The sequence below is a fragment of the Pipistrellus hanaki genome (genome assembly GCF_964339955.1).
Source record: "Pipistrellus hanaki genome assembly, chromosome: 4".
Classification (NCBI taxonomy): Eukaryota; Metazoa; Chordata; class Mammalia; order Chiroptera; family Vespertilionidae; genus Pipistrellus; species Pipistrellus hanaki.
In genome coordinates, this window is record NC_140506.1 from 44,735,804 (window position 1) to 44,749,244 (window position 13,441).

Here is a 13,441-nt window from a genome sequence, read left to right on the forward strand (position 1 = left end):
ATAAAGCCATGTATTGCCACGTGGAAATAACCACATACATAAAATTTTAATTTTCTCTTGACTAAGGTAAAGATTAATAGGAAGTTGCATATGAGCATAACCATTGGACACAGACAGTAGGGGGATGAGGGCATATGCTAGGGGTTGGGAGCGGCTGGGGAGAGGTCGATGGGGGGAAAAGGAGACTCATGTAATATTTAAACAAGAAAGAACTTAAATTAAAAAAAGATTAATAGGAAGCATTTTTTTGGTTTATACTTAGAGTTCGGAATACAACTCCCCTTTAAAATGCATGAACTTGTTATGTTCGTGTGACTGGTCACATAATCCATTGGAATCTTAATGATCCGTGAGATATATTGTTCACATTTTTAGAGGTACATCTACATTACAAAACAGCAGGGCTTTTCAAGAGGCCACTACACTGTTGTGCTTTTGAAAGCACTTGAGCCACACAGTGCTGAAAGTAGGAACAATATTGATGACTCACAAACATGCACATTGTGGTAAGAAGAAAACAATAGAAGTTATGGAAATGCACACTTTGCCAAATTTGCTTATTTTTAAAGCAACATGGAAGTTGCATTAGTATTTTAGTTGCTAAAATGGGAGAATTTTGAGTTTTTTGAAAAAATTAGCATTTACTTGTAATAACTAAAAACTTAAAAAGCAGACTCAAATAAGACAAATTTAAGGAAAAAGTAGATACAACAAAGACATCAATTTATTTATAGAGTTTAAGTTTAAACTGTTTTATATACCTGTTTCAAGAGTTCTCTCATATTTACTTGATCAAATAAATAGACGAGTAAGTTTGATTAGGATTATTGATCCATTCAGTAATTTTTTAAATTTTTGCTTGTATTTTAGTTTCATTTGGGGGGAAGATGGGCTTTAATTAAGTTTTCATGTTGCTACTTATGTTTTTCTGAGAATAAATTGGAAGGTCATTTTTGTTGTTGTTATTGTTGATCTTCACCCGAGGATATTTTCCCATTGATTTTTAGAGAGAGTGGAGGGGAGGTAAAGAGACAGAGGGAGAAACATCGATGTGAGAGAGACAGACACATCAATTGGTTGCCTCCCACATGAGCTTTGACCAGGGCCGGGATGGAGCCTGCAACTGAGATATGTGTCTGTAGCCAGGAATCGAACCTGGGATTCTTCAGTCTGCAGGCCAATGCTCTATCAACTGAGCCAAATTGGCTAGGGCTGGAGGGTCATTTTTTTTAATAAACTAAATTTGATAAGTAAGTTTAAGGTTAGTTATCTTGATATATAAGATAAAGAATAAAACATAGTTATGAATAGTAAAAGGAACCATAGAAGAATTTGTGATTTTTAATTTATTTCTGTGATCACATATTTGAATTGGATGGCTGTATTTATGTCTTAGTGGCTTACTAACTCTTCACCCTGTTTCTATTTGTAGACAACACAGTCAAATGAAAATGTATTATACATGTTTTGTGAACAAATTTTTTTTCTCCCATAGGGATGCCCTCTACATCTTTATTCGTAAACCTTCTCTCAGCTTTATTCATCCCTTTTGTGTTTGGAGAAACAGAAATAAGGTTTGCTGGACAAACAGAATTTGTAGTTAATGAAACAAGTACAACAGTTATTCGTCTTGTCATCGAAAGGATAGGAGAGCCAGCAAATGTCACAGCAATTGTATCGGTAAGAAATGATTGTAGTTCTATTCTTACTGAAATATATATTAAATTTCTTAGTTTCCATGACAAGAATTTTTTTTTTAACTGAGATTCTGAGTAGTTTGATCATGATAAATGATTTGCATATACACTGTTCCATTTATACAGGTTTATGGAGTGCTCCAAGGTGGCGTGTGTGTTTGCCAATAATAGTATTTTAAAGATACAGACTGAAAAAAAAAGATATAGACTGATTATTTTAAAATGTTCATGTTTATTTTAAAACAAATAAAACAAAAATATCAATAAGTATTTCTAAGTAAAAGAATATCTTATTTTGGGTAATTTGGATTCTAGTTGTCTGTGCTTGGAAATACTATCTATTGTCAGGTGGCTTAAGTAAACATATGAAGCATTTAAAAGTAGAAAAAAAGCAATTAGAAAACCTTTAGCTGTGTCAGTGCTCTCTTTCTTCTCTTTTAGGAGAAATTAGGTAGGTCAGTGTATGTTGAAATTAGGTAGAATTTGTTAAACTCTTACACACGGTTTGACTATTGGATGGTTTGCATGTGCATGTTGTGTTTATGTTTAACCAGAAAGTACTGCTGTATGACCTCATATTTGAGGCTCAAAATGCTTAAGATTTTTGTTTTCCAAAATAAGTTTTTAAGCAGTAGATTATATGGTCACATTCTGAAACAATGTGAAGAAGGACAAAGGGAAAAACTACATATGCAGCAAATCTAATACTATATTCTTGTACATTGCTTCTACTTTTTAATTTATTACATATATGTATATATTTATGAAGTCCCTTTTTTGTTTGAATATATACTATACTTGGTAATCTTGTACATATAATTTTGCTTGTATTTGAATACACTTTTTGGGTTGGTCTATTATTTTCTCAGCTTTTCTTGATAGTGGTGTCATCATTTCCCAATCATTCCTCAACTATTTTTCATTGTGGTTGCTGACGGTTTGTGTTGTTATAAATGTTGCTTTAATGAAACTATTTATATATGTATTGATTTTTGTGTTTTTTTAAAATATATTTTTTATTGATTTCAGAGAGGAAGTGAGAGGGAGGAAGAGAGATAGAAACATCAATGATGAGAGAGAATCTTTGATCAGCTGCCTCCTGCACACCCTCCTTTGGGTATTGAGCCTGCAACCCCGGCATGAGCCCTGACTGAGATCGAACCACAACCTCCTGGTTCCTGTGTTGATGCTCAACCACTGAGCAACACTGGCTGGGCAGATTTTTGCATATTTTGGATTGTTAAAAGATTTTTTGGGTTGGGTTACTATGTTTTCAGCTTTGTTTCAGTGGCTCTTGATATTATTTTTAAAATGACTGCCATTTTTTTATATTACATTATTAGAACAACTTTCCCTGACCCTTCAAAACTTCCTTAGATGAAGTATTTAAAACTTTGTTATAAATGAAAACTAGAGCTAGACTAAAATTTGCCTACCTATGTCCTTTACTTTTTATTTGTATTAAATCATAGTTTATTTTCTAGTAGCAATGTTGTTCATTTTGAGTTATTTAGCAAAAGAAATCTCATTTAGATTTGCACAAGAAGCTGCTACTTTATAATTTCATAATCATTGCTCCCTTGAGAATCTTATTAGCGATGCTGATATTACAGAATGAGGTCTTAAAAAGTTAAGGAAAAGCTTATAATGACTAATATGTTTGGAATGCTAAAAGACTTGGGTCTTTAATTTTTCTGATATATTTTGACAAGCTACTTTTAACCCTTCACTGGAGAGTTTTAGCTGCCGTTTGTCTTGTTAGGTTTGCTGTAATTCACTTAGATCAATCAAGAGGCAGAGAAAAAACATTTACATCGTCCTTTCCTTTATAGTTATTACTACTTTTCTATGTAGTGATTTCTTTACTTTCCAGGGCATAAGCAAATGTTTTTGTGTAGCATCATTTCTTTTTATAATGTCTTTTAAGGTGATTATTGGTTGTTAAATATTTGCCTTTGTACATCTTATCTGTAAATATAGTGTCACTTCACTGGGGCGGTGGGGGCTTGCCCGGGTTGAGGATTGCTGCAGAGGGAAAGAGGGGTCAACTGAGGAAAAAGGAGATATATGTAAAACTTTAGACAATAAACAAAACAAAACAAAACAAAAATATAGTGTCACTTGATGATTCATGCTTTTCCCTGTTGATTGCTCCGGTTGGCGGCAGGTTTCCTTGTCCTAACTGCTCTGTGTAAGAACTGTCTGTATTTTACATTTGACAGCTGTATGGAGAGGACACTGGGGACTTCTTTGACACATATGCTGCAGCTTTCATACCTGCTGGAGAAACAAATAGGACAGTGTACATAGCAGTGTGTGATGATGACATACCAGAGCCTGATGAGACATTTATTTTCCAATTATCATTACAGGTAAACCCTCCTCACCCAAAACTTAAACCCATAAAAATCTTTGTAATGCTTACAAACCTATTTCTCTAGAGATCAGCCAATTTAGCTGGTAAGTTGTAGTTTTCATAGAAGCTAGAACTGAAAACCTCTTTAGCAATTCCACTGTCTGATTATTCTTCAAAAAATCTTCAGCAGAGCCTACAGCTAGTGTTTGGATCCATTCAGCTAATTTAGGAATTTCCATGACAGATGCTCAAGTAAACTTTGTCTTTCATTTGGCCTTTTCTCTTTTATCCTTTCCCTGTTACCAGATGCACAAAAAATGACCGTGACTTCTGAATTCAAAGGAGAAGGATAAAAAAAAAAAAAAAAAAAAAAAAAAAAAAAAAAAAAAAAAAAAAAAAATCAGGCATGGAAGTGGGAGGTCCCAATGCCTTTGAATAAATTCGGAGTATCTCTGGGAAAAATGCTTGAATTGCTTAAGGTTTAATTGCCCTTTATGGTTAATCTGTTAGGTTGAGGCAATGACTACTAACAATGCTGTTGTTAATTTTTCTAAAGGGCATTGAGAATTTTTTTAATTATATTAGTATAAAACTTTTCATGAAAATGATACTTGAAACACTCAGCTTTTGCTTTTGTACAGTCTTTCTTTTTTTTTTTTTTTTTTTTTAATATTCCTGTATGCTGTTGCTGAATAATGAGAAATGTTGCAGATAAATCTTATATTTATTAAAAAAAGTTGTTTTAATATTATTATTTTTTAAGATATACTTTTATTGATTTAAGAGAAGAAGGGAAAGGGAGAGAGAGATAGAAACATCAATGAAGAGAGAGAATTAATAACTGGCTGCCTTCAGCATGCCCCCCACTGGGGATTGAGCCAGCAACCTGGACATGTGTCCCTGACCAGAATCGAACCTGGGACCCTTCAGTCTGAAGGCTGATGCTCTATACATTGAGCCAAACCAGCTAGGGCTTAATATTTTATTTTTAATTTGATTCTGATTATGAAATAACTAATTATCAAATTTCAGCATCTTCTAAAGTATAAGAAAAATAATTATGTTTGAATAGAATTTCATACTGCTTACTTTATTCTCTGTCACATCAGTAATGACATTAGAGTAATTATAATACATGTAATATTATTAGCTAGTGATTACTTATAATTATAATGATTTATATTTTAATAGTTATTAATTATTTCCAAAACTTTTCTAAGAATTCTTGCTAGGAATTTTTTGCCATGTTGACTGAGTTTAAATGTATTTTTTTAAATCTGTGCATTAAAAGTATTCTTGTATTTTTATTCACATTCTTAATAATTACTTAAAGACAGAAATTCTGTTAAAATGATTATTCTTCCTCTTATTTAAAATTATTATTATTATTATTATTATTATTATTATTATTTTTTAAAGAAACCTTCAGCAAATGTGAAGCTTGGATGGCCACGGACTGTTACTGTGACAATATTATCAAATGACAATGCATTTGGAATTATTTCATTTGACATGGTATGGTTACAACTAGATTATCTTGTGGTTGCTAGATAATAGTGTCATTTTTTGATAATTGGTCATGATATTCTTGTTTCTAGCTTTGGTCCCAGGTCCATGACTATGTGCTCTCTCATTGGGTAGCTGCCCTGCAAGACTAAAATTAAACTAAGTAACTGTTAAGCTCACAGTAGTTGCTAAATAGACTGACTTTGGTCCCCAGCATAGATCATGATTATATTGATGTGAAAACAACATTAATGATGATAATAGTAACTGCCAACGTTTACTGAACCTTCACTGTGTGTCCCGTACTAGGATAAGCACTTAATGTGAATTGTCTCATTGAAACCTCATCATAACCCTTTGTGACAGGCATCCCACCTATTTATAGATGGGATGCTGAAACTCAGAGTCCTCGGGAGAGAGGGGCGCCACTGCCCTTGTTAGTGTGCACCTGGCCGCTGCCCTCCTCCTCCTCTTCTATGCTGAGTTTCAGCCAGCCACGCCAGCACATTTCAGCATTGGAAGTCCTGGCTCTTTCTTTTGCTCAGTAATCACGTTCTGAAAAAGTCATTAGCACTTGTCTGCTTTTCAATGGTGAGCTGACCAATGAGGGAAATAGAGGTTGGGAGCAAGGCCCAGTGATTGTACCAGTGAGCTGCCCTGGTCCGGAGGTGAAACTCATTTTTGTGATCTCCTGTGCCCATTTGAGCATTTGAATTTGCCATCTTTTGAGTAGATAATCGTTAGGATTCCTCAGCGGAACAGCTAGTTGATGCGAGAACCAGTTAAAAACCCACATTGTTTGCATGATAAGTTTTATGTTCCTTTTTTAAAAACCATGTAAGAGATGTTATTAGCTGCAGTAATTTGATGCTAGGAAATACCACATGTTTAAGAGTACAATGGGGATGGATTTGTCTGCGGAAATGCAGTATTTCTAAGGGAAGAGTTTGCAGCTTGGGTCCCACCTCTGCTCAGTGCCGGGTTGTCTTTGCTCTTCCCTGTAGCCTCCCTCAATCACAGTGCGGGAGCCCAGGGGCAGAAACGAATCTGTGCCTCTGACTCTCATCAGAGAAAAAGGAACCTACGGAATGGTCACTGTGACTTTTGAGGTACGTTTACTCTGAAAAAAGTTTAAGTGGTAACAGATTAGAGTTCATACCAGATAGCTATAATTTTAAAAATCAAGGTTCTTGGTATAAGAAATATGAGCCTTATAGTACACAAATGAGTGAGACCCTCAATAAAAATGAAATTAAATACTTTCATTACCTGATAAATTTCATGGTTAATATAAAAATGTTTTCCTTGGTTACTTGAATATACTGTGCTTACATGGAACACAATATACTACTTAACCGTAAAATAGAATAGTAATAATAATGTTAATTCTATACAAGTTATGGAACCTTTATGATGTACGCCTTCAAGGACATAAAATTTTTAAATGCCCATGGATCACTTAGGGTTATACAAAGTTATTTAATATGTAATCTTCCCCATCTATATTTTCTATTATTAAAAAATGCACTTAATGGATGGTGTTAAACGTAGTTGCACTCCATTCTGGAGGTCTGTAGAAATTATAGCATTTGACATGAGTAAGGTAGGCTGTGGGTGAGGTGTATTTCTTCTGGTGCTGGCTGTAACCATTCCATTTTATTGCTTACTGACCACATGCTCACCATTATTCTGTTTGGTCATCATATTGCTGTTCTATGAGGTACATATTTAAATCTTCAACTAATTTTTTATAAGACCCAAAACATGATCATATGCTATTTTCAAACATTAGCACCTTGGAAAGAAGTCTTGATAGCAGTTTATATCTTCATTATTAACTATAACACCAATAAATTGGGTAATTGGATTTATGTAACATAATTCTACTGAAGCATAGAAGAGCTTTACTTGTGCTTGTGGAGTCCTGCATCATATGGTGGTTGTGTGAATGACATAAGGGAATAAACTGGTATCAGGCAGTAATACATGAAAACATAGGCAATATTAATGAACACGTTAAGCGCCCAGTCACCGGTGACTGACACTGTACTTTCCGTACTGAAGACAAAACAGGCTGGGTGCTTACTGTGTTAAACAAGCAAAAGTCTTTCGAGTTCTACAGAAGAAGCCTTAAGCAATATTTAATGTGCTTAGGAATAAGCGCTTAGATAATAAATTCTTGGAATTTTTTCTGATAATAAATATAGGAAAAGTGTGAAAAATTGTAGCAACGACATGGCATCATCAGGTACAGTGTTTTCAACTTCGCCGTGGATGTCTGAAGTTACTTTATTGGCTCTTAACTCTTGTGTTTAGTTGAAATATTACGGCTTACATTTGTGGAGCACTTAGTATTTCCATATACTACTCTAGTGCTTTACTCTAAAGCTGTTTTCACTGCATGTAAACAGCAACTTTCTAGCACTCAGGCTCTTTCACGCCCTTTTAAATTTTTTCTCCATAATCCTTATCTTCATCTCCCACATACACATTTATTATTTTTTTATTTTTTTATTTTTTTAATAAAAATGTAAGGTCCTGGTGGTTTGGGAGTTTGTCTTGTTCACTGTTGTATACTTACTACCTAAAAGAGGTCAGGCACAGAGTACTTAATACTTTTCAAAAGGAATGATTTTATTTAATCTTCACATCTAGCTTGTTATAAATTATTATGCCCATTTGAAAGATGAGGAAAAGGCTGGCTATAATTGTTAAATACCTTACATAGTCCCTGGTGGAATTGGTATTTGAGTCCATTACTTAAGAGAATTTACTAATTTTGAATAACTTCCTTTCAAGAAAAATGACATGTTTTTTCCCCTCAGGTTTAATACAGTGGTTGGGCTAAAAGAGAAAGCTCCTAGACACTATATAGCTTAATGTAATTATAGTCGAGATCTATAATTACAGGTCTTGACTGTTAATTTGAAGGGCAGACTCCCATTTGATTAGTATAATTTTTGCAAAACATCCTATATGATAAAGATGTAATATGCAAATGGTCATTACGCCATGAAGTGTAATGACCGACCTCGTAATGACTGGATCACGGATTAGCAGGAGGGTGAGGCAGTGAGCTACAAGCAGGTGGTGAAGAGCTACAGGAGGGGACAGGGCAGCAAGCTATAAGGGGGGGCAGAAGGGGAGGCGGGGGGAGCTACAGGAGGGTGGCAGCGAGCTACTGGCACACGGATTCATGCGTAGGGCTACTTGTTTTAAAATAAACTTCAGATTTTTGTCAGCTGACATCACAATAATACTTTTTTACTCTTGTGAACTATTTCATATGTATTCCTTTACAGGTAGAGGGTGGCCCAAACCCACCGGAAGAAGATTTGAGTCCTGTTAAAGGAAACATCTCCTTTCCCCCGGGCATAGCTGTAGTAGTTTATAACCTGACAGTGCTTGATGATGAGGTGGGATAATGTGAAATGTTTAAATGGGACAAGGACTCTGTGTTATGGACATATAGAGAACATTATGTCAAAGATTAAATTGTGTTCAGTATTTGAAATTATTCAAGAACACAGTCCTATGTAAAGTTAGTATATTGTGCCGGTCATGCTTTATCTATCAATATAAAAAGCTCTTTTGGAATATATCTTTTAGTATTTCCCTTACTTATTTTACATTAAGTTGTACTGTGTATCTAAAAGCTGATGAACCTGAATATAATTGTCAACCACAAAAATCTAAGCATTTTGTAAGTGCTCATGATTGATTTTATCAGTGATTTCAGTTTCGATCAGGTACAGTACTATTTACCCAGCGTAAATATTTTACCATATATGCAAAGACATTTTTACTATAGTTGATATTCCTTTGTTTTGGTATTTTAAATATTCACATTCAGAGGAAGACTTTAGTTATTTTTACTTTTCACATTGAAATTACCAAGGATTGAGATGTATGACTGCTAGTGAAAAAATGGGTTTGAATGATAATGTGCAAGCATATCCACCATGAGCTAAAGAAGAGAAACTTTAACTTTTAACTTTAAAAAATCTTAGTATTACCAGGCGAAAAAGAGGGAATAGCTGGGAATTTATAATCATCCCTCTACCTTCCTACAAAAAAGTTATGAAAACAAATCACAAGTTCCAAGAGAAGAAAGAAAAAAAAAGAAAAGAAAACATTATTAGAAAAGAGTGTTTATCTTGAAATAGATGAAATATTAGGTAGCAGTATAACTAGTTTGTATTCTGGAAGTTAACAGAAACATTTTGCTTTTAGATCCTGGAACAGTGAAAATGTTATAATTTGGGGCAGTAATTAACTATACATTTTAATTGTAAATGTAAAAGCCCTTCTAAGGATCTAGTGTGCAACATGGTGATGATAGTTAATAATTATGGTATTATATACTTGAAAGTTGCTGACAGTAGACCTTAAGCATTCTCGCCACATATACAGAAGAGTTAATTATGCGAGGTGATGAATGGGTTAATTATCTTGAACTTGGTAATCATTTGTCAATATAAGTATATAAAATCATCACATTGCAAACTTTAAATATAATTGTATTTGTCAATCATCCTCAATAAAGTTGGGGAAAAAGAGATCATCAATCAAGTCATATTTTATTTTCTGTGATAAATAACTTTACCTCTTTCATTGATTGCTATTGATTGAGGTAAAAAAATATTTTTTTTCACTTTTATTCATAAAATATAATTTATAGTGAAGGAGAGCTCAAATAGCACAGTGCAAATTGTCCCTAAGATTTCCATGCAATTACAAAAAATATATACAGAGTATATATTTTAATTTTAACAATGTCAACATTTTCCCCAGGAGTGACTCTTAATAGCTTGTTCTCCAGAGAGGCATGATGTGTTTTTTGGAAATCATATGATTGGTATCAAAAAACTCTTTATAAAGAAACAAGAATAAATCACATGGTTGAAAACTGATAATTGGCATGTGATGTTTAATATAGTTTCTGGATTCTTAAATAATTTTTGACATTGACTGTTGCTTTTGACCCTACTAGGTCTGATAAAACTAAGAATATATGTTCATTTTACTGTCAAATCTTTAGAGTTATCTAAAGATTGATCAAGGTTGAAAGACATTATACATATACTTCATTATCTGCTCACACCATTGCCTTATGAACTTTTCCTCCCCCATCTATAATATCATTTACTTTTAGAAAATATTTTATTAAGTGGACATGGAACAAGCCTTTCTATAGGCTCCCTTCAGTTAAATAATTTAAATTTTTTTGTAATTGTATTGGGACATAGTGACTTTTTACACTTTGGTTTCTTTGCAGGTGTTTTAGTTACTGATGTTTTTGCCACAATTAATATTTCTTTGACAGGTACCGGAAAATGATGAAATATTTTTGATTCAACTTAAAAGTGTAGAAGGAGGAGCTGAGATTAACACTTCCAGGAGCTCAGTTGAGATCATCATTAAGAAAAATGATAGCCCGGTGAGATTCATGCAGAGCATTTATTTGGTACCCGAGGAAGATCACATTCTCATAATTCCAGTGGTTCGTGGAAAAAATGACAGTGGATATCCAGTTGGATCTGATGAATATGAAGTTTCAATCAGTTATGTCATCGTAACTGGGAATTCAACAGCACATGCCCAGCAAAATGTAGACTTCATTGATCTTCAGCCAAACACAACTATTGTTTTTCCACCTTTTATTCATGAATCGTACCTGAAATTTCAAATAGTTGATGACACCATACCAGAGATTGCTGAATCGTTTCATGTTGTGTTACTAAAAGATACCTTAAAGGGAGATGCTGTTCTAGTAAGCCCTTCTGTTGTACAAGTCACCATTAAGCCAAATGACAAACCTTATGGAGTCCTCTCATTCAACAGTGTCTTGTTTGAAAGGACAGTCGTAATTGATGAAGACACAACCTCAAGGTATGGTTTATTTTAAACCCATTTCCACAATCACTTATTATATTATTCCAAGGTTTAATGTTTGTGGTGTTGGATACAACGCTGAACTCTTGAGAGTATTATGTGTCATTTCCTCCACCATGGTCTCATGATTTTCTCTTCTACTTTGGGAGTGATTTAAATATGCAAGTGAGTTCCTACTATAGCTGTTTCCTAGGACATATCTGCATATCAAATCCTTCATATTAAAAGCAATCATTCTTTATGTATGGAGTCTGTTTTTAACTGTATCTGATGGCCAACTTTATAGTAGAATAGTCCATCTAAGGCAGGGGTCCTCAAACTTTTTAAAGTGGAGACCAGATCCCGGTCCCTCAGAGAGCTGGAGGGCCAGACTATATGAACTACTAATTCCTACTGTAACACCTTGGCTGCGCTCACTGCCCAAAAAACCTGGCGGGCAGGATCAGACTCCCCTGGGGGCTGCATGTGGCCCGCGGGCCGTAGTTTGAAGACCCCTGATCTAAAGGAACTAGAGTGGATTGTGTGACTGTATACATTTCTTTTTAAAACTCTAGATTTGAAAATATTACAGTGGTTAGAAATGGTGGCACCCATGGGAATATTTCAGTGAAATGGGTGTTGACACGGAATAGCAGCGATCCCTCACCGGTAACAGTGGATATCGGACCAAGTTCTGGAGTTCTCCATTTTGCACAAGGGCAGATGCTGGCATCCATTCCCCTTACTGTCGTTGATGATGATCTTCCAGAAGAGGCAGAAGCTTACCTACTGCAGATTCTGCCTCATACAATACGAGGAGGTGCAGAAGTGAGCGAACCAGCAGAGGTAGGTCTCTTGTAATGCTTTATTCGTATTTCTGTGTCATAGAAGAGCCAAAAAATTTGATCACACAGGTCTCATTTATGTGTACTGAGAGGTGACAGGAAGAACATTGGTTTGGGAAACGATGATTGCTTTGCTTGCTCAAGGTTGTCCCCCCGTAAATAGAAAGTTTAGTCTTACAAAATTTAACAAACTATAAATTGGGAAGGTTTTCAGATCTACCGTGTTTCCCAGAAAATAAGACATCCTCTTAAAATAATACCTAGCGCATGGAAAGATAAGACATCCCCTGAAAATAAGACCTAGCGCAACTTTGGGAGAAAAAATTAATATAAGACACTGTCTTATTTTCGGGAAAACAGGATATTTTTGTCTCATCTTTTATTCTAGTACATATAAGAAGTGATTAGTTTTAGATATGACATAAAAGGAAATATTAAAAATCAGAATAGCCTAGAAAATAAACAGCTTGGTAATCTTGGATGTGAGAATTACGCGTTTTAATATTTTGTTCCTTTATCCTCAGCTTTTGTTCTACATTCAGGATAGTGATGATGTTTATGGCCTGATAACATTTTTCCCTATGGAAAACCAGAAGATTGAAAGCAGCCCAGGAGAACGTTATTTATCCTTGAGTTTTTCAAGATCAGGGGGAACTAAAGGAGATGTGAGGATGTTTTATTCTGCACTTTATATTCCGGCCGGAGCTGTGGACCCTTTGCGAGCAAAAGATGGCATCTTAAATGTATCCAGGAGAAATAGCCTCATTTTTCCAGAACATAAAACCCAAGTCACTACAAAATTACCAATAAGGAATGACGCATTCCTTCAAAATGGGGCCCACTTCCTTATACAGGTATTTTAATCATTAAAATAATTTAAACTTTGGTTAAATTGTAAGTGTACTTATCTATGTGAACGAGTTAACTAACCATTATTTTGCTCTAATTTATAATTTGGATTCTACTATCAATTACTAGAAGTTACTTAGGGAGTCCAGAGAAAGGTTGTGTCTGCTCCTAAGGCATATTGGGATGAAAAAAAAAGGGCTCTACTAAAGTTAAAATTTTAATCAGGTAATAATAAAAGCACATCAGACATGAAATGTAGGCTAGAATATAATGGATGACACAGTGAAGTAACTCACAAACTGTTAATGGGGAAG

At 34.6% G+C, this 13,441-nt stretch overlaps 1 protein-coding gene across 1 annotated transcript in view; it reads left to right on the top strand.

Annotated features, from left to right (window-relative positions):
• Positions 1–13,441, top strand: part of ADGRV1 (adhesion G protein-coupled receptor V1) — a gene marked incomplete at its 5' end in the record, with an annotated part of 423,052 nt that overhangs the window by 19,498 nt on the left and 390,113 nt on the right. Inside the window, 8 exons of the mRNA XM_084880847.1 lie at positions 1,496–1,680; positions 3,920–4,069; positions 5,473–5,568; positions 6,564–6,668; positions 8,862–8,975; positions 10,886–11,451; positions 12,009–12,279; positions 12,803–13,132. Coding sequence (XP_084736973.1) covers positions 1,496–1,680; positions 3,920–4,069; positions 5,473–5,568; positions 6,564–6,668; positions 8,862–8,975; positions 10,886–11,451; positions 12,009–12,279; positions 12,803–13,132 — 1,817 coding nt within the window. The remainder of the gene's footprint in view (positions 1–1,495; positions 1,681–3,919; positions 4,070–5,472; positions 5,569–6,563; positions 6,669–8,861; positions 8,976–10,885; positions 11,452–12,008; positions 12,280–12,802; positions 13,133–13,441) is intronic.